Source organism: Indicator indicator, chromosome 29 (assembly GCF_027791375.1).
Source record: "Indicator indicator isolate 239-I01 chromosome 29, UM_Iind_1.1, whole genome shotgun sequence".
Lineage (NCBI taxonomy): Eukaryota > Metazoa > Chordata > Aves > Piciformes > Indicatoridae > Indicator > Indicator indicator.
Window position 1 is genome coordinate 6,755,110 of NC_072038.1, and position 26,231 is coordinate 6,781,340.

A 26,231-nucleotide genomic window follows, 5' to 3' on the forward strand; every position below is an offset into this window, starting at 1 on the left:
GTAAAGCCCCCAGCTAGTCTCCTGCCCCCACTGCCCCTTCACATCAACACTGACGTTAAATCAAAGAGACATTTAAAAAACACTGACTTCGTACATGATGAAGGGCCCTACACATCCCAGCCCCCTCCAGAAACACCCAGCTAATATGCAATCTGTCAGAGGATGACAACATGCTGAGCCAGCACCGGAGGCCACAGCCCTCAGAACACGGTACACTTTTTGCCAGGCTTCTTCACGGGTGGTGGGCAGAGCACAGCCCGGATGGCTTCATCAAACACCGTCTTCAGGCCCCGCTGCGTCAGGGCAGAGCACTCGAGGTACTTTACTGACCCTAGGGGAAAGAGAGCTCCAGCTCAACCACTCCAGCTATACCAGGGCATGCTGTCTCTCACCCACTCCAAAATCAGAAGCTCAGTGCCAGCACACAAGACTCACCAATCTCCCGAGCCATGGCCAAACCTTGGGGGTAGGTGATGGGGGCCAGTTTCTTGTCACGTAACCTTTCAATGGTGTCCTTATCATCCCTCAAGTCCAGCTTGGTGCCCACCAGGATGATAGGTGTATTTGGGCAATGGTGTCGGACCTCAGGGTACCACTGGAACAAAGAAGCAGTAGATGGAACCACAAAGATGTATTTACTATTAGGAGTGAGGTTTTCACTGCTGACATGCTGACAACACCTGAACAGGATACTTGTGACTACAGTTCTGAATATGCTCTGCAAAAAGAGATTGGTGTAGGTGTACTAATGAAGGCTCTGAGACATGAATCATGACAGCCAACTCTGCACACAGTGCTTCCCTTAACTGCGTTTCAGCTTCTAAGCTTCTAGGACATCCCTTAACTTCTTAAGATGAAGATTCAAAAATGCAAAACTTAGCCAAGTAAGTCTTGAATAAAAAGTAGGCTACCCTTAAGACCTGCAGACTATCACCTTCCTTATCAAAACATGACTGCTACAAATTTTGGGCTTGTAGGTGTGACGCTGGGTGGGACAGGAGACTTGACTTCACTGCTTCTTCCCTCCCACTGTTTCACCCAGAAGAATACTTTACCTTGGCTCTGACATTCTCAAAGGAGGCTGGACTCACAAGGGAGAAGCAGATCAAGAAAACATCCTGTGCAAAAACAAGAAGGTCAGAAGAGTAGAAACAGCCAGAGATAATGAAGGGTGGAGAGGGGGCCTTATACAGGACAGCCTCCTCCCACAAGCAAGGACTGGCTAATTCAGAGAGGGTAGGAATAGACTTTGAATGCATGACTTCATCTTCTTTTACTACACTGGGCTCTGCATGTTAAGAGCCTGTGGCCACAAATGTGCTATGGGCACACAGATATGGGTAAAAGCCCACAGTGCTATGAGCTTCACCCTTGGTTGGGGGCCATGTAGGAGTTGCTACAGCCAGGAAAACACTAACAGTGAAGCCCAACAGTGAGCTGTGCCACCAAGAGAGAATGGGAATATGGAACGTGGCTTGGCTGCAGAGCAGCCCCACACTGTTCCTTTCACTTGAGCTTCCCTATGGCACACTTAACTGTTCAACACCATTACACAGCAGGGGCTAGGACAGGACAATCTTAGGAGAAGTTCATCTGTGATATTTCCTAAACAACAAGGATTATAGTAACAGCTGCAGGAACTTAAGACTTTCCTTACAAGAAAGAAGCCTGGCTGTCCTTGGGAGTCTCCCTGTCCCCAAGAGGGAGCAGTTACAAGCCAGTCCAAGTCCAGCACTCACCGTCTGTGGATAAGAAAGAGGCCGCAGTCGGTCATAATCCTCTTGCCCTGCTGTATCCCAGAGGCCTAGGTTCACTGGCTTTCCATCTACCATGACATTGGCAGAATAGTTATCAAACCTGCCAAGAAAGAGCCTCCATCAGTGACAATCTTCTTGTGACCTACACATCTCTTTATGTAAAATCAAAGGGGGGCAATGCATCATGAGAGAAGACTGCAGTGCAGCCTGCCCTCCTCACATAGATACACCACCAGGATCATCCCCATGTGTGAAGCTCATAGTTTGATTTGGGACAGCCTTCTCCTCATCTACAAAATCAACTTGTGAAGACACATGTGTGCATACAGAGCAAAAAGCAGCTGAAGGTCAAGACCATTACTCACACAGTGGGGATGTACTCTCCAGGAAAGGCATTCGTGGTGTAACTGATCAGCAAGCAGGTCTTCCCTACAGCTCTGCAGAGAGTAAGAGTAACAAGCATAAGGAAAGATACAACAGGAAGAACTGTAAAACTCATCATTTTCCCCAGGAAGAAAAAAAAAAGAAAAGCTAGGTAAAAAGTTATCATATGAAAAAATAAATCAAATAAACCTGTAGCAGGCTGGAATTCTCCAGCTGCCAAAGACCAGGCCTGAACTCACAATGTTTGCCCTTCCTGACTCCGCTCTCCCACATTCCTTTTCCCCATTCATTCAGCCTCAGCAAAACACCAGGCAGAATATAGTTTTTGCAGGAACCAAAAAAGGGAATAAATCAGATTCAATGCTGGACTCAATACATCCATAATAATCTAGCAAAATGGGCAAAGAGTGAGGTAAAAATTGTGCAACAACACAGAATTATCCAAGCTCCTCAGATACAGGATTTCAATGCTACTAAATACAAAGGAGAAAAAAATAAGTATCCATAAACTAAAACAAACTTTCAAAGTGACCATTATCAGTTGGAAAAAAAACTTTGGCATTAGTGTAGATCGCTGACAATATCAGCTCAGGGATATTGGCAGGTGGGATTGGTCAACCCAGTGGAGCTGGGCCTGGCTGGAAGCAGCAGAAGGATATGAACTTCAATTAGCCCTGTAGTGGAAGGGAAAAGCTTAGATGTAAGAACAGAGGAGTACTAGGACTACAAACAATCTGCTCATCACTGTGATGGTTGTGAACTGCAAGGGACCTCCCAGAGGAACAGATCACAAGTGCCAGTGACAGGGAAAGCTGTCTGTTAGGTGCCCTAGTGAAGCTGAATAGTGATGGGTGTCCACCACCCAGTTGAGTAACTGCAGTGACATAAGGAAGACTTCAGGAGTAAGCAGAAGAGCCCAAAGGACCCCACAGTCCTGTACCATGATGACACAAAGCACAGCGAGAACCACTACAGCAACCTGCCCACCTATTCCCCTGTATCAGCTCCCCTCTCTTGGGAGAACAGGGAGGTTGTGTTAGGACCACTACACTGACTGGCTCAACTCTCCTCCTGAACCATGCATGACCTCACTCCGTCCTAAGAGGGAAGTCATGTAATTCACAAACCCCACACTTATGATTGAAGCGTTTGGGTATGTGACTTCATTTAGTCTCTTAAAGCAAAACACAGGACTGCAAACTTGCAGCTGAAGTCCATTTCCACCATGCCATGCTCCCAGTTATTGCTCTCTCCCCTCCACGGTAAGGCTGTGCTGTTTTGGTGGTTGACACTTTCTCCTGCTCCTTTCTTTAGCCCCCACAGACTAGAACCTGGAAGGTCTTGCTCAAAATGTCTATTTGAGGGGGTGGCATGCATGGGAAAGGGGAAAGACCAGTCCCTGCCTAAGACCAGATCACATACAGTTCTCAATATCTCAGCTCTGTGCTTCTTGTGGTGATCAGGAAAGCAAACAGGAATTAGGAGGAAAAATATGCAGGACAAGCTAGGAAAAGTTATGAACCATCATAAATCTACTGCATGCCTGCATCTTGAATACAGATGTGTTCTCAGAAGAAGGCATATAGGAAAAGCCTAAAAAAAAGAGCAAGAAGGATGACAAGAGGCACATGGTGAAATCAGAAACAGTGAAGTATTTCGGCTTGGAACACAAACAATAAAAGAGATATGAGAGAAGCCTGGAAACACCAAGATTTTTAGGGTGGACTGGGTGATGAATTGCACTTGCATGATGAAAAACAGCGTAACAGTGGCACCTAACAAAATAATCAGACAGACATGACCCCCAAGAGAAGCAGCTATTTGTTTTCCAGGCAGAACATCACCAGATGTGGAACCGCACGGTGCTAAGAGACAAGACCCAAGTTTATGGACTATCGAGGGAGCGGGAAGCTCCGGGCAGGACCGGCCCAGCCGCCGTTAGATCGAGTCCCGGATCTCCCGCCAGGCAACGGCGGTGGCGGCCGCTCGGCCTCAGCTGGCCGCCCCGACCCCATGTCGGTGGGTGGGCGCGGAGCGGAGCAGGGCCGGGCCCGCGGCCCGGGCTCTCGGGCTCTTCACCCGCTGGCCGCGGCCTGAAGCCTCTCTCTCCAGCGGCACGGCGGCCCCACCGGTAAGGAACCACTGCCGGCCAGGACACCGCGACCAGGCCGGCCCAGCCCCGCTGAGGGTCCGCCCCGGCTTCACGATGCTCCAAGGCCGGACCGAGCCGGGCCGAGCCGCGCCTCCCGCTGTCGGAGCCGGCTCTCCCGGGCCGCGGGGCGGGGCCGCGCCACGCCGGGTCCTCCCTCCCTTCCATCCCTCGGCGCCGCCGGGTCCGGACCCGCTTTGTGCCGGGCTGCGGAGAGCCGAGGAGCGGCCGGGGTGGCCCCGTGGCCGCCGCGCACTCACCCGTCACCCACCACCACACACTTGATCGCCTGCATCTGCCCGCGATGGCGGCACCGCCGCGACTCCGCCGCAGTGACAGCCCGCGCGGCGGGGCGGGGCCGAAGCGAGCCGAGCCCAGCTGAACGCGGCCGAGCCGAGCCCAACCGAACGCAGGCGAGCCGAGCCCTGCGGCGGGGGCGGGGCGTGCCCGCAATGGCCCCGCCCCCGCCCGACTCCCGCAGCCCCCCGCCGCCGCTCCCCCGAGGCTGCCGCAGGGAGCCCGCTGTAAAGGGTGCTGGAAGAGAAAGACGGAGCCGTCCCACCCCACACCGCTGCAGGATCCCACCCCGCTCTGTTTTCCCTTTCTCCCGGGACTCGGTCAGCCCCCGTGCCCCCGCGCTGCCCGAGCAGACCGCCCCTTCACGGCCCGTTATTTGCGCGCTGTCCCCTGAAACGACACGATGGCTGTTGCTCGGAGAATGAGAAGACGCCGGTTCTCACACCCATGGCCACCTGCTTACGGATTAAGCTTTAAAACACGTGTGGATTGTAGCTGCAGATTTCACCATCATCTGCCTGGAGCTGCTGAGGAACAAAGATGCAGCATCAAAAATCCTGCATTAAGATGGCTTTTGGATTCCTCCATCTCTCCAAGTATATCACCACAAAGTGAGGTAACTCGGGCAGTGGTAGCCTCAAAACAATAGGCTTTGCCTATTGTCACCTGCTGGTCTACAGCGATACTCAGCACCCACAGATGACCTAGCTACCAACACAGAGGATCTCCTCTTCCTTGTGCCTGGGACATAGGTTCCTGGCTTCTAGACATGCTTAAGCTTATCCACCTGTAACAGCCTCCTAGGTCCAGGACAGACCAATAAAACCTTCTTGAAACTAACACAGCAGCAGGCCCCTCCCTCCACATCAGCCAAATGTCCAGCTTGTCTCTGTCCAGCGTTACAGCAAAATGCAAAAGGTCTTTATTAAAAAAAGCACAGCAAAACTCAATATGAAAAATCATGAACACAAAACAATCAGTTCACACGACATTTCTTTTTCCTGTTGCCTCTTAAAATATGTACTGCAAGTCCATTTCTCCCACCACAGACTCACTGGACAAACAACAGGAGGCTCTCTTACTGCTGCCCTGACAGAGTTCTCCACTTTCTCCAATTCAGACCCTCACGTCCCTTCCCTTTCTCCATGCCATGAGAAGGCCAGGAAAAGGAAGCACTCTCTCCCCCACTCTGTGCTCTGAGAAGCAGCATATCAGGGCCAAGTCAGAAGCATTCCTCCTCATCAGGGTAAGGCTCAGAAAACAACACTCAGCTCCAGGATCCTGAGAAGCCAGCAGGACACTTTTGCCATTTGCGGAATGAAATCCTGCTGCATTTTTGCCACAGGAAATCAGTTTAAGAGCTGCAGTTCACAGTGAGAAAGCACAGATGCTGACTCCCACTGTCTCACCCCATCCTTCCCACACCAGTCAGTGTTGTGAGGCTTGAAGCAAGGCCAAAGCCCATCTGTTCTATGAGGATATGGGTGGTCACTGCACAGCAGTGGTTTCTGCATAGCCATTTCTACACCTAATGAAGGCATATCTACTGCCATCACTACAGCCATGGCCATGGAGGGGCAGGGCAAAAGAGCCAGCGTGAGCCTGCAACCACTTATTCCATCTGTAGGTACTGGATACAAAAGCACAAAGGGGTCAGAACTCATGTTTCCAGTGGCGTCAGGACCCCAAGAGCAAGGTAAGTGGCTCCCATCTAGAGGGAACTGTAACACTGCTGCCCATTGTTTACCAAGTTTCACTGTGAAAAGCCCTGGCATCCCAACACATGGTTCAGCATTCCCTGCCCAGGGAGCATACAGCCCCCAGTAACAACAGGGTGTGCTGACAGACTGGTGTTGTACAAAAGAACACAGAAACTAGTTCAAGTGTGCAGCAGTGCAGGGGAAGGGCTCCACATCATGAACTCAGACCCATGAGCCTCTATCCCAGCCATGGATGATTGCTTCCTTCTCTCCTTTATGTGCTCAGGAGCAAGATTTCTGAAGAGCAAAAGCAACATTCAGTGTTTGCAAGCCTTTGAGTTACCCCACTCTGACAATACTATCCCACTTAGAAAGAAGGGGCTGTACCTGAGTTGCTCACCCTTTTCCTGACAGCAGGTGTCTGGATTCTTTAAGCCACATTCTCATTTCCTAGAACTGTGGGTTCCCAAGGGGGAGCCCTGCACATATGTCATGATGGCATTCTGCAAGAAACTTGCTCGCTGGGCCTCTTCTTCCCTCATCCTGGAGATGTCAGCCTCTCTCATTCTCAGCTTCTCCAGTAGCATAGATATTTCACCTTCCTTGTCCAGCAGTGCCTCACGGTGATTACTTGACAGTGCTGTGAAAGAAGAGCAGCATTAGCAAAGAAAATTAGAGCGTCCGTAGAATAAGGAGGAACAACATGTTATAGACACAGCCAAAGGCAATGAAAGCAGGATGATCAACAGGCACACAAGAGAAGCTGCATGAGACAACAGAAGTTTTGCCCAGACAGAATGTTACACTTCACTGTGCAGGAAATCCAAACATTCTGCTTGCTGTGCAGCTTTCGGGCAGTTAGCTGAGTCTCGGTCCCTATAAAATAAGGACAAGACTTCCTACAAACACACCAGGATGGGTAACTCAGTGCTACCATTTGAGAACCAAGAAAGGATCCCTCACCTTTCAGCTGTCTCTCCAGGGCTGCAATCTTCTCTCTCAGCCCATCCTGTGCTGTGCGTTCAGCCTGCAGGCGTCCAATCTGCTCCTGTAATTCCACTTTCACTTTATTCACCGCTGTCACTTTCTCCTCCTCCTTACTGTTCAGGTCCTAACACACAAAGACAAATCCATGAATAACCAAATAACTTCAGCAATTTGTTCTGCCCCTGTGGTGACCCTGTGGTGATCTCTACTTCAGTTCCAATTACCTGCTGAAGTTCCTCTAACCGCCTTCTGAGTCCATCAGCTTGCAGGCTCAACTGATTTGCTTTGGCTTGGGCCTCAGCAACCATTTGTTTTTGCTTAAGGCAACAGTTCTGAGCTTCATCTCGTGCCTCAGTCATCATCCGCAGCTTCTCTTCAAAGTGTTCTAATCGTTGCTGCTGTGAGACACAAAGGAAAATGAAAATACATCAGCCCTGTTCCACTTCTGCAAAGGGATTATCCCCTTTTTGTTCTCAACAAGGTGAACCCTTGGTTGAATCAGCTGGCACTGAAGAATATGCACAGGACTCAGCCATAATAGGCACAGTCCCAGCATTCAGAAGTGAATCTAAGCTGCTTTCTACTGCCAGGGAAAACATTGTGGTGGAGATGCTGCAACACCCAGGTCCCTCATTAAGAAACAGAGGCATGTCCTTGTGCTGGGTGTTGAGGTGGTAGAAACATCAATGTCACTGCCAGTGTTTACAACTAATGCTCTGTCCTCACTTCCTCCATATTCCAAATGGCTCTGAAACACCACTGTATGCAACTGAACAACTGCTGTGTCCTATCACAGACACAAGTGGCAACTTCTCTATCTTTCTAACTCAGTAAAACTTTTTCTTTTGTGATATTACAGATGAGTAAACATTCTAACAGCTTTCGTCTGTTTTCCTCATCCCTTGTTCTGTTTTCCAGGGTGTTGACTTCACCACCATTTTCACAAACTTCAATCCTACAGTGACCTTTCTTATCCAGCAGCAGTAGCCACCTGTGGAACCTCCTCTGAGTCCAGAGGAAGAGGATCAGCCCATAGAAGATGCTGTTAAACAGACTGACTTCTGGCTGTTAGCTTCAAAAGTTAGCAACTTAAATGAAATCTTCTGTGACACTATCCACATCAATTCTGTTACTACTGGAAAGCACAGAGCAGGTGAAGATAGAGGTTACATTCTGGAGACAATTCCAAGCAGACTTTTCAGGCCTCCTTCCTCAGACACCACACTATCTGCAGGCTAGTGACACCCAGAGTGGAGAGTTACTCAGCAGTTCCCCAAAACAAAAACACAGGCTAGGTGGCCAAATCCATTCCTGCCCACAGAGGCAAGGCCCACAGACAGGTCTTGTCCTTACCTCCTCCAGCCGTGCCTGATTCCGGACTTTCATGAACTCCTCCTCTGCCTGGCCTCGCTCAGCCAGTGCAGCTGCTTTGACCTGGCTCAGCTCCTGCCACAGAAACATGAAAGACCATTCCAGAGAGAGAAGCTGCATCACACAACACTGACCAGAAAACACTAGCAGCTTCCAGTCACAGGCTGTGACACAGGTGACTCTCTCACTTGTGGGCAGAGAAAACCAACCCAGATTACACACCTTTTCTCACCCCAAGGTTACCACCTAAATTCAATGAGAATTTTGGTTGTAGGAGAGCAAGTAATGGGTGAAGCTTTCTGAAGATGGGAATAGGAGAGGGTAATGCTGGATCTGCCTGGAGGAACAGATAAGGGGAAGTATGCAACACTACTTGGGACCATATGGGAAATCTGTGAAGTCAACTCCTGGTTAGAATCTAAACACGTTCAATGGAATCTTTATTTTTGTTCAATCAGGTTCTACAAGTTTCCTCTTGAAAGCTTCTCTTTCCTTAGTCCAAAGCAGTAACAGCAATTTTAGCTGGCATACTACCATTTTCTGTGCCTCCCTACAGGACATGGTGATTTTTACATAGGTCAGCAACATAAGATTCCACAAAACTCCCTTGAGAGCCTTCTCCAGACACCACTACTGGAGCATTCCAGCATGCCTGAAGCATCCATTCTCACCTCCTCCAGAGCTATCCTGATGGCCTCCAGCCTCTGGATCCTGTCCTGCATGGAACGTTCACTGGTCTCAATGTGCTGTGTCATATGATCCACCTGCAAAGCAGTAGAAATCATTTAAGTAAGTGACAGAAAACCACTTCTCCCTCCAGGCAAAGCAGCATGGCCATTCAGCATAAGAAAGAACATCCTCTCATTGACCCACCTACCACAAAAAGAGAATCTCTTACCTCCCTCAGAGCTCCACTAAGAAATTATAACATGGGTAATATCTGCCCTCTAGAAACTGGGAGCTCCAGAGATCTTTTCCATGCCAAGATGAAAGAGACAGAGTTCAAGTTCTCATCTTCAAGTGACATGAAAACACCAGAGATTCATTTTCTAGTTCTAACTGGGCTAAAATCTTCCTGGCCTATGTCTTTTCTTATAAGATCTCAACATCTTCTGAGAAATCTATAGATATGATTTTACTTTTGAGAGATTTCACACCTCAGCAAACACTCCAAAGAGTTGATCACAGCCTCTCGTCCTGTCCACACTCAGACAGAATCCCCCTGAAACATAACAGAGAAGGAGCTAGCAAGCTGAGCCCTATTAAAGGATTGGTTGTATGTAGTATATATGTCTCAATTTCCTCCATTCATGCATCTTTACTTCAGTGAGCATGCCAAGAATGCTCATTCATAAATACCTTTAGGCACAGCAAGACTAACACAAGGGCCAGACTCCAAGTCTCTTTTGTACAATGACACACACACTCTGGCCTGTCCTCTTGTAAGCTACAAAACCTTACCAGCTGGCAGAATGTCTTGTGATCTCTTCAGCTAGACTTTGCTCACAGAAATAGCCTTTTATTCCCACAGCAACTCCGAGTCCACTCATTGTTAAATTTAAGAACAGCTGACAGCAAACACTGACCTTCAGTGGCACTTGTGTGTCAGGACCAAAGAGATGCTGCAGAAATCCCACTCTTACCTCTTTTACCCGAAGGGATTCCATGTCTTCCAGGCTTTGTTTAAATCTTTTCTTCTCCATTTCCAGGCGTTCTGTAGATGAAAAGCAGGCAGGTCACAATGATGGTATTCCTGCTACCCAGGCTCTATCAGAAACTCTTCCACCCTTTCTCTTTGGCTGCTTTGCACCACTGACTCACAGACAGTAATCCCAGCTCACAGGTGTCTATAACCTGCTTCTGCTCCTCCACTCACCCTCAGCCTGCACAGCCCTCAACTTCAGTTCTGCTGTTGTGTTGGTCAAGTCTTGTTTCACCTGGAATAGCTGATCTTGCTGAACTTTGCATTTCCTCTCCAACTCATCCACCTACAAGGAAATTACCACCAGAAAGGATTTTCTTTTCCTATTTGCAGAGAAAGCTGGCTGCTTAGAACAATCAGAAGCAAAGAAGGATCAAAGCAGAGGACACATATAAAGGACAGAAGTGAACAATATTCAAGTCCCAGTCCTTAGCCTTAGACTTGCTTTCCTACCTGGTTTCTTAGAAGCAGATTTTTCTCACTGGCAGCAGACAAGTCACGCCGAAGCTTCTCTTCCCGGTCAGCACTTTCCTGCAAACAGAATCAACATTAAGAACATCCACTCACCCTAGTTCTTGTTCTGCCAACCTACTCCAACCAACCCAATCTAATCTACTCCATAAACATCATGGCCCCTCTCCACACCTGCCACTCACCTACCCAATTTACACAGGAATTTTTGTCCTGGCAGATGGAGTTAACCCACTAAAATCCACCCAGCATCCCCCAAACCTACACAAACCAGGGATGCCCTCGAATCCTGCTCTCAAACCTAATAAGGATTTATCCAGCTCACCTGCTTTTGCTGCTGGAGCTCCTTTGAGTGGTGCTCAGCCATGCTGGCTTGTTCCTGTTTTACAACATTCAGCTGCTCTTTCAAATTGTGTGCCTTCTGCTCAGACAGAGCCAGGGCAGCTTCAGTCATCTGCAGCCTATTAAGAGAAACACTTTTCAGATTCCTGAGAGAGATAATTTCAGACATTTCCAGTGAGCTCTCTAAGCCACATGGTACAAGATGTTAACATATATTTGGCAGTGAAGGAAATCTGACTACCTAAATGAGGCCTTTTTTGTCCCTAGGACAAGGACACCGCATGTCTCTGCACCCAACAGCCTCTCCAGTGAGTGACCTCAGAGCCTGGTGTTCTGGTGTCCTACTACACTTTCCTTCTTTTCCAAGAGCTGTTTTCCTTGCCTGGACCCATTTCTCACAGGAGCACAAAGCTAGCTATAAAACACCATTGCAAGGTTGTTTAAAATTAGGGCTAGCACTTTAAATACAGATAGAATAAGCTATTTGCTTACTCTGTACATGAGGGATGTGTCCACACTGAGGTAGGGCACAAGGAAACTACTTTTGCCTGACAGAATTGGATGAGCCTGGGTCATCAGTGCTTGAAGCCTGGCCACTGTCATGTGCATATGGCTCTACACAATCTAATGCTGCTTTTGGGCAGCTCCATCTCATTGTTCCTATGCAGACAATGTTGCTGGTCAGGTTCCTTCATGTCTGCCTTGGTGCTCAGAGGATACTGCCCACTGCCATGGGAAGCAGGTACAGGCACTCGCCAGGCTTTGAACTGTGCAAGGGACATGCCCCCATCCCATCCCCATGATCCCTTTTTCCCTCTTTTCACCCTCTGTAATTCACTTGCTCTTACACCAATGCACTGTAATTTTACTTAAAAGCAGGCTAAATATCTGCCATGGCAAACCCAAAGGCCTGACCTGACCATAATTTCTGGATATTACTGCAGAACTAAGCGAAACAGTAAACCACCCACCCTACAAGATTATCCCCCTTCTTAACAGCTCTGCTCAGCACTGCCTAGACAGCACAGAGCAGTGGGAAGGGTAAGGTTTTCCTCCTCCATACTTGGCTTTCAGTGAATTCATAATGGACTGCTGCTCATCCAATGCTTCCTGAAGCTGGCTGACTCGTGCTGCAGATATCCTGTATTTGGGGGGAAGAAAAAGAAAGATAAGTAGTTCCTGTCAGGAAATGGAGAGGGCCAAATTCTGCTATCAAAGAGCAGAAAACACTCAGAAACTCAACTCACCTGCCACTCCTGGCTATTTCTTCTTTCTGCTTGTCTATAGTGTCCATCAAATCCAAGAACTGTGAACAAGGCAAACATCAGTAAGGAATTGAACTGCATCAGCCTGAAGCATTTACATTTCTCATATTTCTCTTCCTAGTGAAAGCAGAAGACAGGTCAAGCCACTCTGTTGAAAACAAGCAAACTGGAGACTTGATGGGTTCAGTATCACATCTGACTGAGGTCATCAGCTACAGGGACTCTGCACCATTTGATGTCAAAAGGAAAGGACTCATATTCCTAGTTTTCACCATTTGGCAAATACGAAACTAGTGGCAAAAGAACAGAAAGCACAAATACGGGTGAAGAAATAACCAAAACTCCTCCAGAATCCAGAGTGAATATGTTCAGCAGGGCATGTGTCCATACCCACACCATTATGGATTTGATTCCAAGGCAGCCAAGCTAAGAGGAAAGACTCAATTTACTAAACCATGCTCTATGTTGTGTGCCTACCCACAGGGATACAGATGCAACTTCAGGTGCACAATAATCTTGCCACTAAGTCTTTCATGAGGATTCCAGCTGCCCCAGTTGAACTGCCAACATGTAAGATGGCTAACCTGCTTGGTCTTCTCATCCTTCAGACTCAAAACCTCCTTGGTCAGTATGTATGTGCGGTTCTGGGTCTCATTCAGGATTGTCTGACGGTCTTGGTTGTGATCCATAGCTTGTTCTGATGCAGAGAGAGCAGAGAGAGCATGTTCCTAAAGCATCAAAATAGGAAGCACTGCTGGAAGACAGCACTCAGGATGACACCTAGCTATGGGGAACACCATAGGCCAGCAGCCCTTCTCAGGCTGGCTGCATATAAAGACCACTCTCATCTTACAAGGTAGGGTGGAATTGAGGATGGAGCAATCAACACCTCAGCCACCCCACCCCAGAGAGCAATTCAACTCTGCTGTGGATAGGACAATGACAAAGGACATGTTGCATTAGCCATATCCAAGGTTGGCCACTCAATGGGAAGCTAGAGCCCCACACTGTCCCATATTTACATGGCACAGTTATCTCTAATCCAAATTATTCTTTTCCTCTTGCTGGTTAAAAGACACTTCCAACCTGACCAGCCCTCAAAAAGACAAGAGTAAGCAAGGCAGGGCACGTGTAAATGCTGCTGAGAAAGGAAGGAGCAGAGGGGTAGTTGTCTTCTGGACCAGCAAGGGCCCTGTATCCCTCCACAGTCAAAATGGAAAAGGAGTTACTAATTCTTGTGCAGCAAGTCACACTTACCCACAGCTCTCAGGATGTCACTAGGAACATTGTTCCCAGCCAGCTCCAGCTTCTTCAGGGTCTTGTTGCTATGCAGGCAGTTTAGCAAAGCTCGGCCACCCAGAAGCCCAATGTTATTCCAACGCAAATCTATACAGAAAGCAAATTTTCACCCAGTAGTCACACACCTGCTGAAAAACACAGGGCTCAAGAGAAACCATGCTCCTTATGCATCTACAAGCATGGCTAACTACTCCCTGATGGTCTCAGCACAAGGACAGGCGAACACCTTCCAAGATAAATGAGAGGAAGAGAAAACAACAGACAAAGTAGGAAAACCAAGGATGAATCTTAAGTATAGCAAAGTGCAGGGAACCATTGCAGTTCAAAAGGTACACAAGTCTGTCCCTCACATTTTCATCTCACAGCCTTCCTTTCACAACCACAGTCTGTGGATGAGAAAGAACTGGCACAAAGAACCACATTTTTCTGAAGGCAATTCTGGCAAACATCCTTACTAAGGACAAAGCAGTGCAAAGCCAGTCTCAGAGTCTGGCATGAGGCATGCCAACAGCACTCACAAATGGGAATGAACCCGTTCCCTCCTCCCCTAAGAACTGTCCTGCTTCAAGCATACAATCTTCATCTACCAATTTGGTTCCAGAGACTCCAATTACAGTTCCCACTCTACAAAGGCCAAGGGGCTATGACCTCTACTCCCTGCACAAAGTCTGCAAAGCACTCCAGACTGATAGGAATTGGGAATGACACTAACCAGTTGGCAGGGATCAGTGCAGGCTGCAAGGAACCTGAAGATACAGGTGCATGTGCATACATATATATAGGTGGGCAAAGAACTCTTACCCAGCTCCTGAAGGCTGGCATTCTGTTTCAGTGCCATGGCCAGCTCTCCAGCCCCTTGATGGTTGATCTGGTTGTTGCGTAGATCTAGCCGCTGGAGAATGTTGTTTGCTCCCAGTCCTTGGCAGAAAAAGGAGAAACCCTCCTCCCACACACCAAGGTTGTTCCATTCCAAGATTAGGCTGGGGAAAAAAAATCAGACAAGATTGGAGTTCATAAAATAAATGCACAATTACAAGCACTTAAGTGATAGCTGGACCATGGTGACCATTCAAACACCCAGATCTGCCAATGGACTCAGAGACCAGGATGCTGCTAGGGCCCTGGATCCTGCAAAAGGGCACCTCCAGCTCTCACTCCTTCATTTGTCCCACCCCTCACAAGAAATTGCACCACTTGACATTTCTCCTACCCCAACAAGCTACACCCTCAGCTCTTTTCTATTGTTGCACTTCATCTGGCAGGAATAACAGAAAGAGAGGTAGATTCAACTTTTTACCTCCTGATGGATTTGTTCTGCTTAAGAAGCTTTCCCAAAGCCTCAGCTCCCACGGTTCGCAGGTTATTTCCCTGAAACAAAAGTTCCAGGTGATGAGTAGGCTATGCCCCGTCCCAACCCAGCTATCCCATCAGCACCATTAGGAGCACCCCACCTGTAATGCCAACATCAGCCTCTCAAAGACAGTCTGAGTAACATTTGTTTCACACTATTAGGTCAGCTTTCCAGAAAATTAAAGACCCTGGGAGGAAGAGTCCTGTGCTAGAGTCTTATGAGGTATCATGACTGAGAGCTCATAAAAATCACAGGATGGCACAGAATCAGCAAGGTCCACGACAGGACAGAAAATGCTGATTCCAGGTAAGCAAAATAATTTCAACACAATTCATTGAAAAGGGCTCAGCTAGGACAAGCGCAGCTGAGAAAGGTGTGATGCAGCTTAGGACTGTAGATTCAAGGAACCAGCTATGCGTGTGCCAGAGGGATGGACAGAAAAGTCATACAGTAAAGTGATCATCATGTATGGAAGAGAATGCTCAGTTTTCCAAGCTTCTGAAAGTCAAACAACTAGTAACTCCCTGGTTAATACAGCAAGTCAAAGAAAAGCCTACATATGCTTCATCTGACCAAGCAGCAAGCGACAACAGGTACACAACAAAAACTTTCTAATAGAATAATGGAATAAGAAGAGACCAAGATGAGCTGCAAAGTAACTTTGGACATGACATGGTGTTAAGCAGGCAAGGACTGAGTCACTTGAGGATAAGAATCTCACAGCAATGCACATCTTGTAGAGGAATCCTGCACTGGGACCATTTATTTCTAAGACTGATTAAACTTGTGCTCCTATTTCCCTCCTCACCTCTTGGTTTTAATTTTATTCAGCCAGACTCACCTTCAGATCCAAAGATTTGACTGTGGTGTTGGAGCAAAGACCATGCAACAGAAGTTTTACACCTAAGTAGAGGGGACAAAAACAAACCACAGTGTTTGTTTCCTAGGTGTAACTTTCTGCCTAAGGTGGAGGAGAAAGCGTCCTTCCCAACAGCCAGCCCAGGAGATGTGGCTATGGTAAAACATGTGACCTAGTAAACGGCTGCTGCTGCTGGAAAGCTCTTTCTTAACTTTCAGAACATAAGATTTTTTTTATATATTCTCAGAGAAAGAGGTGTCTTGGTAGAGAGGTGTCACCCTGTGTGCCTTCCTAATGCAGCTATGAAAACAGCCCTTGTCCATACAGGCCACACAGACATTAGCTGGCTTCCTTAAGCCCTGCTCATGCAGAAGGGACCGAGTAGAGACTCACACTACCTCCTAGGGAATCCCCATTCAGTGCTTGCTAGATTTTACGATTTAGTCACGAGATCTATCGGATCATCATCCGAATCCTCCCGTATCAGCAGCCATCTATCCAACGCCAACAGCATTACACACGTTCTCTCGAAAACAGCCAAGGGGTTTCTGACGGCATTCACACTGCACTGCCTCCTCGCCGCTCAGCCACCGACCTGGCAGCTTCACCTGCCTGAAACAGCAGTTACCGCCTGCCCAGCCGTCCTGCCGGGCTCCAGACCCACCGCGACACATTCACCGCGGACAGGCCCCCGCATGGCCCCGCTGTGCCGTTCCGCCTCCGCCCGCTAACAGGCACGGTCCCCGCTCCCACCTTCCTCGCTCAAGCCGCAGTCACCGAGCACCACCTCGGTGAAGGGCGCGGCGCCGGGCAGCAGCCGGCCGAGCGCTCCGCACGTCTCCAGCGAGAGGCTCTGAGCCGTCAGGTCCAGGCGGCCGCGGCCTGGCGCCGCTCCGCGCTCCCGCAGCCGCCGCAGCACAGCCTCCTGCGGCGTCGCGCACAGCCGCTCGTAGGCCCGCCGAAACTCCTCCATGGCTGCTGCCGCGGTACCGGTACCGGCCGCGCGCGGCGCTGACGCCAACGGAACGGCAGAGGCGGCCACGCCCCCGCGCGGGCGCGCTTCCGGGAGGCGGAGACCGGCGGCGCCATGGAGAAGCGGGAAGACGGTTTCAAAAAGGTGCGGCGGGAGCGCGGGGAAAGGGGAGTTCGGGTTGCGAACCGCTCTGCCTCGCCCCGCTCACTCGCTCTCCTCCCCGCGCAGGAGACCGTGGACCGACTGCTCCGCCTCCACTTCCGGGACAGCAGGACCCGAGGTACCGGGGCGGCGGTGACGGCGGGCGGGCCCGGGCGCAGTGCAGCGGGCTCCCGTCTCTCCTAAGTGCTTTGTCGTTGCAGTTAGCGGCGACGCGCAGCTGTTGATGGCGGAGATGCTGAAGGTCTTCGTCCGAGGTGAGCGCGCATCACCTCCTCCCGCTGCTGGGATCGGGGTCTGCCTGATCCGCGATAGCGGCTCGTTACGAGGTCGAGAGGATGCCCCCACCCCTACATCACCCATTTCCGAGCCTTCGGCTCACCCCCTGGAGCCGTGATTCCGCTCCCTGTGGGTCGGTGAACGGCCTCCTCTAGGGAGCAGGACCCGTGAAACCGCGTCTTCTTCCCGGGAAACCGGTCCCCTACCCCTCGTCGGGCCCGCACGTACCGTCCCCGAGGCCCCTCTGACAGCCCTTTCCCTCTGCATGGCAGAAGCTGCGGCACGAGCAGCGCGGCAGGCACAGGCTGAGGACGTGGAGAAGGTGGACATCGAGCATCTGGAGAAAGTGCTGCCACAGCTGGTACGTGGCTGCGGGAGCTGAGCTGCACTGCGGGGAGGATGTGGGCTGAGACAGTTTAATCCTCTTCCTTTGGGGAGATGTTTGGGGACCCAGCAGATGTGCTGACTGACTTGCTGCTGTCTCCTTACAGCTTCTAGACTTCTAGAGGCCTCGTGAGGCACATGTGGCCTGCCAGTAGAAGATCCTGACCTGCCAGCAAACATCTGGCTCATCTTCAAGGAAGAGCAGTCTCAATGTTTTTTCCTCTGCCATTTTGCTTCTGCTTCCTTTCCTTTACCAAGCATAGCTAAGACCTAGGCAGCTCTGCTGCCAGAGGCTGTTTTGAAGAGTCTGCCTCAACATTTATTGTGGTTGACTAGGTCTGTGACTGGTGTCCATCTTGCTCCTTTAGCAGTAGCCCCTGACTTCACAGTACAGGAAGATGCTGTTGCTGCCTCAGCTAATGTGAGAAACAGGTGCTGCTTCACAGAGATGCTCGGAAAGATTTAATGGCTGGAAACATCCAAACTTCAGCCTTTCATCACCTCAGCAGGCAGCTGTGGCAGAAACTTCAGGTCCAGTTCCAAGCCTGTCTAATGAATAGGTTGTTAACAGGAGCTCGGTCACAGGCTCTTGCCAAAAGCAGGTAACTGATCTTTATTTTATAAATAAACAGTGGCTGTGCCTCACTACCTTCCAGTATTTCTCCAGGGCTGTGACATCAAAGAGTGCTTGGAACCTTTTAACCATTTGATATTCTCCTCAGAAGCTGCTTTCCCTGTGCTGTAAAATTTGTTCTCACAAAGAAACATCAATAAATTAAACCCAAGTTTCCCCTCCCTTGTGCAGGCTCTTTGCTGCAATTAATCATCGAAAGTCAAGTTGCTTCAAAGACTTGCAAAGTTTCCCCCCTCACCCACCCTCTTCTCTACATCTTTGTAGGACGAAAGGAAAAAGGACAGAATAACAAACAGCATGTGTGAAAATCCCACATCATGGGACAGCCTGGCCCCTCAGCCAGCGGGGGGGCCGCGGGGAAGCTGTGAAATAAGAAACCTTACACATGTAGGCAGGACCCACACAACTGAACCGGCTTTGTTGGGAAATACACAGGCCCTGCAGAGGAGGCAGCTGACAGCAGCATGGTTCAGGGCTGCTCATTCTAGGGCTGGCTCTGCTCTTTATGCTCAGTAACAGCAAGTGGGTTTTCCCCCCCACTGACAGGTGGAGCAGGCAGAGGCTCAGTAGGTCACTGTACTCTTTAGCCAAGAGCTATCAAGGTCACCATGCAGGCCACCAGCCACTTGGAAACTTCACCTAAAACCACAATTCAGTAGACTTTCTTCCTGATGACAGTACCAGCTGACGCAGTGCCCCATCCCTCTGCACTACAGCCTCTTTGCCAAGGTAATTGTTTGTGCAGCTGTACAATGAAACCAATGAAGGGACTGACCTAGTTCAGCTTTCAGCCCCATAACCATATGACAAAAAAAAAGGCAATAGCAAAAAGAGGCAAATACTACTTACTTTTGAATGCTCCCAAACCCAGGGATCAGTTGAGCTACTCTAGCAGAAGTGATACTCAAAACAAATGCAGCTCATCAGGTATCTGCATGTATTGTTTTGTGGCAAGGCAGGAATCCCTGCAGCAACTACCTTAGTGAAGATCCTGTAGTTTTAAATACCAGGGTATCTTGGCCCTCTTAAAGAACAAACTGCTACTTTCTTGCCTTTTCCAGATTTCAAATCCTCATCTCTCCTTCCATTCTGACTCCTACTGACACACACCTCAAAGCCTCTGCCCTAAAAAGGCCCAAGTTCCCTTCTCTGACCTGGTCCACACAGCAGCTTTCTCGACTGAAGAGAATCGCTGAAGTGAATGTTAGTAGAGCAGTATTTTAATAACAGCAGCAGCTAAACTGAAGTAATCTTTGCATAGGAAAAGGGGAATAAAACCTCTGGTCTAGCTGTTAAGGGTACCAAATTTTTCATTCTCCTAAAAGAGAAGTCAATTGTTTTGGGTTTGATGTTCAGCTGAGTTAAGGGACAAGTATGGGCAGCACTGGCTGAGGTAATGCACTTGGGTAGCAGTGTGCCATCTCCTAATCCTCACCCCTGTCCTGACCCATGAAATTGCCTCTGTAACAATGATATTGCTGCTTGTGTCCCTGAACTTTTCCTTCACTTTTCCCCTATCAGGTACTTGCAGGTGATAGTTACGGTGCTAGCTCTTGGCCAGAACTGGTGGAATCAGAACAGTCAAGCCCATCAGTTCTCTTGAATGTTGCTCTTCAAACAATCTGAAGTCAACACATCTGAAAGCACACAACTTCCTACAAACCAGACTGCTTCTGTCTGTTCTAACCCTGGAAACCAGAACACCAGCACAAGTACATCATCACCTGTCATTAGCTATGACTCCTAGTTGTCTCCTGATGTATCCTGTGTAAATGCAGCAAAGTAGCTCTAGCTACAGCCTGCTCTGACTTCTGTGAAATGAATCAGCCTGACAGCACCTGAACTAAGATATAGACGGTGCTACAGACTGTAGGCTCAGCCCACACTTAACCAAGTAAGATAATAAACTTTCAACATTATTTTAGTACTTTTTGTGTTGCTGCAGGATGTCTTTCACAGCCTGCCAAGTGCCAGAAGGTCTCTCTTTGCACGGGGAGGACCCGGAGCAGCAGCTGCACACAGTGCTCCTGCGTTCCCCACTGCCAGCGGCCGCACACATTCCCTGTTTACGTTTGGGTGACATACAAGAAATCAATCAACATTTTTGCTACAGCATTCTGCTCCCTTCGCTTTGACTCATTTTTTTCTCTTCCACCTTTCTTTCATGCTTCCCCCTCCCTCTGACTTTCTTCAAAGCATCTGGGAGCATTTGGAAGTAATTAGACCTGAAGGGAAATGTTGGCCAGGCTGGGAGACAATGACAAGTGCCAGGAACCCTGGGTGCCCTTTCTAGCCACTTTGAAGTTCATTCAGATGGTACAAAGCTCCGTTTTGCTTTGTTGGAAAAAAAAAAATGGGAGGAAGGGAATGAGGCATGACAGGTCCATTGAAAAGGGAGCAGGTTCCTGTGAACTGACAGAGAAACTGAGTACTGGGGGAAGAAACATACTATCAAAGAGACCGACCAAAAGGCCTCCTATGGCCACTCTGCTTTATTACCTCTACAAATTGTGCAGATGCACACACAGTTCAGGGAACAATTGTCTACACAAGCAAAATGGAAAACATGTTGTTACTGTAGCATGGAACCCCAGCTGTCCAGTATGAATCTCTGATCCACAGAGAAGACTTCAAATAAAATACAGCACCATGGATACTGTGGCACTATAGAGTTCATCTCCAGCATAGGCACAATTCTAACCAACAATATTAATCCCTGTAAAACATCTGCAGGAGGCAAAGATCTGGGAAAGTCCTCCCCTCTGTACATTAACTGCAGAATAGCTACTCTGCTGTGGAGAACACTGGGACCACAGAAGTCCACAGATCAAGGGCCATGTGAAGAAACCCTTTTACTAGAGGTTTTTTTTTCCCCTCACTGTATTACTGATGTTAATTATATGTAATGAAAATAAAACACAGAGCTTGGGGAAAAACCAGCCTCCACATGCTTTCCATTAAGAGATACCTGTGCTCTTGGTTGACAAGATTCTGGCAACTGAAAACAACACAAGTGCAGCAAACCAGAAGGTTCACAGGCAAAACCCATTTGAACTGGTTTGAATGGCCTGGTTTAAGTGCTTCCTCTTCACTCACTTTCCAGCCACCTAAGCCTGGAATTATCAGAAGCACTAACCCCAGCCAGCAAGAAGCAGAGAGAAGTCTTCTAGGCAGCACTTAGCTACAGGTAAAACTGGATTGGATTGTATCTTGCTGCTAGAATTCAGGCAGCTAGACTCAAAGTGTTACCTTTGAAAGTAAAACTGGGAAGATCTGAACTGAAAAAATATGCATAAAAACAAAGTCCTTCACAGAAAGTATATAGGAATTATTTCCCCTTTAATTCTCAACTCATATTATTTGCATGCAAGAAACCTTAAATTTAACCTCTAACCTTGCTTCTATAGTCACAAAGACCACCAGCAGGCCTTCCACTCCTCCAAAAGGTGAAACTGGCACCTGAGATAGCAATTTTCTATTTTTATAAGTGATGTTCATCCAAATTAGATCTCTCCAGGACCACCAACAGTTCCTTACATATTCTGAGTAAGCACATCAGGAAAGGGGCTCAGCTGACTGCTCCCTGATCCAGCAGCCCAGAATGTTTCATCTCTTCCCACCTACAAAATAAACATAAAAGCATTGAAACACGTAACCATGTAAGTTGCACTGTATTGTTTCTCAGTAACACAATCTGGTTGCTGAGGGTTCTATACTCAGAGCAGCATGTTGGGTAGCATGTAAGAGCTCTCCTCAAGGAGATGGAGTGGTGAATACATCATAACTTTTCAAGTGGAGAACTTCATCCTACATGTTATCAACATGCATGTTAGAGCATCTTATTGACCTTTCATACCAGCTGTTAATGGGTAACCTGCACAGGTAGATGAGATGTTATTTTGTACTTTATCAAGATAATCTTTACTTGGGGAAGTTCTAAGTGGAATGCTTCAAGCATACTGAAAATGGGAAACTAAGATGCTGTTACCCACATGATCTGCATCAGTATCCCAGTACCAATCTAAAACTGACCAGCCACAGCAGGGCAACGTATCAACTGACTATCTGCAGCTTTCCAGCAATCATTTCATACCTTATGCTACCCTTGCTGAAGCTGATGGTTCCATGGTATCTTTCAGAATCACAGGCTAGAATTCTCACTCAGCAAGTTAACATTTGGCACTATTAGTCAGGGAATTCCAGAAAATTCTTCCTTTTACTGCTTTTAAGGGAGTTGCTTGAAAGTACTAAAATCAGATTATACTAGCAAAGGGAAAATAATGTCAGACATTTCACAGGTGATGTGGGGGCCTTTGATATGTTGAATATCACACCTACTAGTATCTGAACTATATCTGCACAGTTAAGAAGTGAATACATTAAGCCCACAACATAAAAATGCTGCAAGCATATGGATTAGGCATGACTCAAAGCCCAGAGCCTGCATTCAGATACTTTTCCAGCAAATGCTGAGGTTTAAGTAACAAACTGACTTGTGGTTGAGAAGCACTGAACCAAATGTCCAGCAAGCCTTATGCAGACATCTTCAAGGGTACTGCCAACATCCACCTGCTGGCACAGAGGAGCTTGCCTTTCTGGGGAGTTCAGAAGAAGAAGATAACTCCTCTGATTTCATGATACCTGGAAGCTTCAGCCATTTGGGTACTTTCCCAGGGACCCTTCTCAACACCTGTGGAGCTTCACACACACTCGCTGGTTCTGGCTGCTCATCAGTCTTTTTGTCACTTTCCACTTGTGGTTCAGATAGGGGTGAAACTGTTGATTCAATAGATGATGAAGTAGAAGGAACTAATGGTTTGGACAAACATCTAAGGAAGAAAATAAACAAGCAGAATTAAGCTTTGTTTTTTCATAACAACCCCTTATACAACCCCTACCTTTGAACTTTCAAAGTCAGACTAAAAAGGTTCTTCTTTTTCATGATAAAAGAGATAGGATTTACTTGATTTAGTCACTGAAATCCTACTATGCAAAGAAAGACTCACAAAGCTATGAAGTCAAGTATGGCAGTATGACAGTTTCAGGAGAAAATGAAGTCCTAGTATCTTCAGAACACATTTCTTTGTAATAAGATTGGCTGGTTTCATGCTTCCCATCCCTGAAATACCAATTAGCTATTCTAATTCAGTCCCAACGTACCTGGCTACCAATAAATCCGCTGCAGAAGGGGAAACTGCAGAGCTCAGCAGGTCTGATTTCAGGTAAGAATCTGTTTAAAAATGAAACCCAAAGACTTGTTTAGTAACACAGAGAGATCAATCACCACAGAATCACATAGTCTTCAGTTCAGCAAATACTTGCTGGGTACTACAGTAATTCTCCATCATCTGCCCCCAGTTGACACAGGACACCTGAACTGTGACGGTTTATTTTACAACTCAAGGTGCCCTGTTTCATCATTCAAGCCTCAAGATCTTGACATTTTCCTTCAGTGCTCACTGCACCTCAGAGATTCTAAGCATAAAACAGAGGTGACAAAGAATCAAAGATTGAGATCTGTTCTCCCATATCCATAGTAGGTCTCGAAAGGTGTTTCATACTCATTTGCCTGATTAACATTTTGGACAACAGACTTTCTTTCCAGGGTTGTTCTATCATTCTTGTCCCCATAGCAGACAATGCCTGCTCCACAGCCTAACAAATCTCATAGGAAAGGTACTGTGTTTACATTTGTGCTCCTGCTAACTGACCAAGCTATCTCTGAAGAGCTTGAGCCATTCAGAATGGGAACATTTACCAGCCTTCTCAAGGACTGCATTATCTTTTGTGGGAAGGACTTTGAATCTAAGGATGTAATTCTTCAGGGTTTACTACAGGAAATATACAGCCAGCTGAAGAAGAGAGGAAATTCACTCACCCCTACACTCCTCAGATCCAAAATGAACGACAGCAGTTGGAAAGAGTTTAGCCTGCAGCAAAAGTGGAAGAGATCACCGATTGTAGACGATTTCACAGTTCACTCTGAACATTAGACACAGGTTAGACAGCTACAGACCAATGCACAGAGCTCAAGCTGAGGTCACTGAACCATCCATATTTCAGAAAAGGCTGAACTTGTGTAGAGCACAGGGAACTCGGAGTAAGACACGAAGCAAAATTCTATGATCTGTTCTACTACACACAGACAATGAGACCGGTACAGCAAGAGCTCACTGTGCTGGTGACCTGCCATTTGTTTTGCTCTGTCCCCATACCTCAAGGCCATTATACTTCAGCCACATTCTCCACTGCTGAGCAGATAACATGAGCGTGATTAAGAATCTTCTAAGACCTAAGAGGCTGATAGTTAAGAGAAGGAAAATCCAGCTATGCCCTCAGGTATCTACTCTAATCTATTACACCCTGTCTCTAGTTGTTTTTTGTTGTTTCAACAGCTTTCCAGGATGCTGTCCATCCATAAATCCAGCCCGAATCCCTAGTTGTCACTTGTCAGAATAACTGCCACATTCAAACATTTTATTCATCCATTTAGCTCATTACATGACTCAGGTAACTCTACAACTGCCTTTCTCATGCAGCATCTTTATTTCATCTGCAACTGTTATCAATGATTATTTGGTATTTATACATCTACCTCCAAACCAGATGAAAATAACAAACAGAATGTGGCCAGAACTAATTCTGGGAAAACAGCAGCATAAGTGATCTATGTATTTCAACAATTCCTCTCTGGCTATTATCTGAGATGTCAGTCAGCCAAATCACAAATCATTTAGTGAGTGTTTTAGTCATACTGTGTGCCACACCTAAAAAAGATAAAGAAAAAAAAGGGGAAAAAAAGACAAGTGGAAATGTCTACAGTTCTAGCCAGCAGCCTGCTTCCTAATTTAACCTGTCCATAAATTTACCACACTGCTTTATACTTCAGTTTCCTCCATTTTAAGGTATACATCCATCACACAGGAAGAATGGGAGAACCGATGTCTCTCAAGTTATTCAAATGTAATGCACCAGACAGTATCTGGCTTGTTGCAAATCACTTGTTTTTCTCTAATTTTAAATAAGCACAAATCAAAGTGGTGAAGCCTCTAACTTACATTGACAGTGGCCATTCTCACCACCTTCTCCTTTCTTTGCTTCACATACAGTCTTTTATGTCATAGCTAACTAGCTTTATTTAACTACCTCTGCATAAATTTAGACTGAATAAAATTCAATAAAAATCTGGATTATGTTCAATATATACACACTAACACATTAAAGGACATTATACTGTTGAGAGTTTGTCAGGAGCTCAAATCATGACCTACTGAAGACATAACTGTAAACATAAAAGAGAATGAGTTCTTTTCAACTAGCCCCAAGTAATATACAGGATCAGATTCAAGCCAGTAAGAAACACCAGTCACAATGTTATAAAATTCAACACCAAAAGAAATGAAAATGTGTGAACAATTAAAGCAAACATCATATTTTAGAAAGAGAGAGCTAATGAATTTAATCAGGCTAATTAAACACCTGGAAGTCAGAGAAAATGAAGTAAAACCTTCAGCTATTGAATCCTTAGCTGTTGAGTAAACATTACTTGGAAAAATGGGGTCTCAGAAATGTTGTGCAGCCCTAACTGAAGATCAGTTGGATCAGTTTCAGAGAGTCATCAAATTGTTAGGTTTGGAAGGGACCTCAAGGATCATCTAGTTCCAACCCCCCTGCCATGGGCAGGACACCTCAGGCTGCTCCATCCAGCCACATCCAGCCTAGCCTTAAAATAAACCTCCAGGGATGGGGCTTCTACCACCCTGGCAAAACACCACCGAACTTCTCAGCTTGATCCAACAAATAAATAAATAGATAAAAGCAAATAGCTGCCCATCTTTCTATCATTAATTCATAGTTAGCAGGAGGGC

At 47.3% G+C, this 26,231-nt stretch overlaps 4 protein-coding genes across 5 annotated transcripts in view; 1 reads left to right on the top strand and 3 right to left on the bottom strand.

Moving 5' to 3' along the window:
• Positions 1-200: 200 nt before the first annotated feature.
• On the bottom strand, positions 201-4,585 carry RAC3 (Rac family small GTPase 3). 2 transcript variants are annotated; one of them, XM_054393786.1, is made up of 6 exons: positions 4,551-4,585; positions 2,123-2,194; positions 1,740-1,857; positions 1,056-1,118; positions 436-595; positions 201-331 (listed from the first exon to the last, which is right to left on the bottom strand). In XM_054393786.1, exons 1-6 carry the CDS (start codon positions 4,583-4,585, stop codon positions 201-203), a joined length of 579 nt encoding a protein of 192 aa, XP_054249761.1. The 2 variants fall into 2 exon arrangements, with proteins under 2 accessions (XP_054249761.1, XP_054249762.1); XM_054393787.1 differs by having other exon boundaries at positions 271-331; positions 432-595.
• Positions 4,586-6,730: 2,145 nt separating this feature from the next.
• LRRC45 (leucine rich repeat containing 45) lies at positions 6,731-16,907 on the bottom strand. The gene is made up of 17 exons (XM_054393785.1): positions 16,688-16,907; positions 15,917-15,978; positions 15,022-15,092; positions 14,526-14,704; positions 13,683-13,811; positions 13,010-13,122; positions 12,408-12,466; positions 12,224-12,301; positions 11,144-11,279; positions 10,801-10,878; positions 10,522-10,633; positions 10,289-10,359; positions 9,317-9,409; positions 8,628-8,720; positions 7,499-7,672; positions 7,251-7,398; positions 6,731-6,927 (listed from the first exon to the last, which is right to left on the bottom strand). Exons 1-17 carry the CDS (start codon positions 16,905-16,907, stop codon positions 6,731-6,733), a joined length of 2,013 nt encoding a protein of 670 aa, XP_054249760.1.
• A 114-nt stretch (positions 16,908-17,021) lies between these two features.
• On the top strand, positions 17,022-17,860 carry CENPX (centromere protein X). The gene is made up of 5 exons (XM_054393991.1): positions 17,022-17,051; positions 17,136-17,187; positions 17,270-17,323; positions 17,618-17,706; positions 17,837-17,860. Exons 1-5 carry the CDS (start codon positions 17,022-17,024, stop codon positions 17,849-17,851), a joined length of 240 nt encoding a protein of 79 aa, XP_054249966.1. The 3' UTR covers positions 17,852-17,860.
• A 4,109-nt stretch (positions 17,861-21,969) lies between these two features.
• The window catches only part of ASPSCR1 (ASPSCR1 tether for SLC2A4, UBX domain containing), a 41,001-nt gene continuing 36,739 nt past the window's right edge, over positions 21,970-26,231 (bottom strand). The window contains exons 13-16 of the mRNA XM_054393825.1: positions 24,242-24,293; positions 23,524-23,593; positions 23,005-23,192; positions 21,970-21,983 (exon numbers count right to left, since the gene is read on the bottom strand). Coding sequence (XP_054249800.1) covers positions 21,970-21,983; positions 23,005-23,192; positions 23,524-23,593; positions 24,242-24,293 — 324 coding nt within the window. The remainder of the gene's footprint in view (positions 21,984-23,004; positions 23,193-23,523; positions 23,594-24,241; positions 24,294-26,231) is intronic.

What these genes read in the sequence shown, in the direction of transcription:
- CENPX (XM_054393991.1), top strand. Translation starts at nt 17,022, where the DNA reads ATGGAGAAGCGGGAAGACGGTTTCAAAAAG. An exon ending in CCGGGACAGCAGGACCCGAG is followed by an intron (nt 17,188 to 17,269) that starts GTACCGGGGCGG and finishes TTGTCGTTGCAG; the next exon opens with TTAGCGGCGACGCGCAGCTG. An exon ending in GCTGAAGGTCTTCGTCCGAG is followed by an intron (nt 17,324 to 17,617) that starts GTGAGCGCGCAT and finishes TCTGCATGGCAG; the next exon opens with AAGCTGCGGCACGAGCAGCG.
- LRRC45 (XM_054393785.1), bottom strand. Translation starts at nt 16,907, where the DNA reads ATGGAGGAGTTTCGGCGGGCCTACGAGCGGCTGTGCGCGACGCCGCAG. An exon ending in CTGCGGCTTGAGCGAGGAAG is followed by an intron (nt 15,979 to 16,687) that starts GTGGGAGCGGGG and finishes CCCTCTACTTAG; the next exon opens with GTGTAAAACTTCTGTTGCAT. An exon ending in ATGAATTCACTGAAAGCCAA is followed by an intron (nt 11,280 to 12,223) that starts GTATGGAGGAGG and finishes TTCTCTTAATAG; the next exon opens with GCTGCAGATGACTGAAGCTG.
- RAC3 (XM_054393786.1), bottom strand. Translation starts at nt 4,585, where the DNA reads ATGCAGGCGATCAAGTGTGTGGTGGTGGGTGACGG. An exon ending in TGTGTGGTGGTGGGTGACGG is followed by an intron (nt 2,195 to 4,550) that starts GTGAGTGCGCGG and finishes TACTCTCTGCAG; the next exon opens with AGCTGTAGGGAAGACCTGCT. An exon ending in GGCCATGGCTCGGGAGATTG is followed by an intron (nt 332 to 435) that starts GTGAGTCTTGTG and finishes TCTTTCCCCTAG; the next exon opens with GGTCAGTAAAGTACCTCGAG.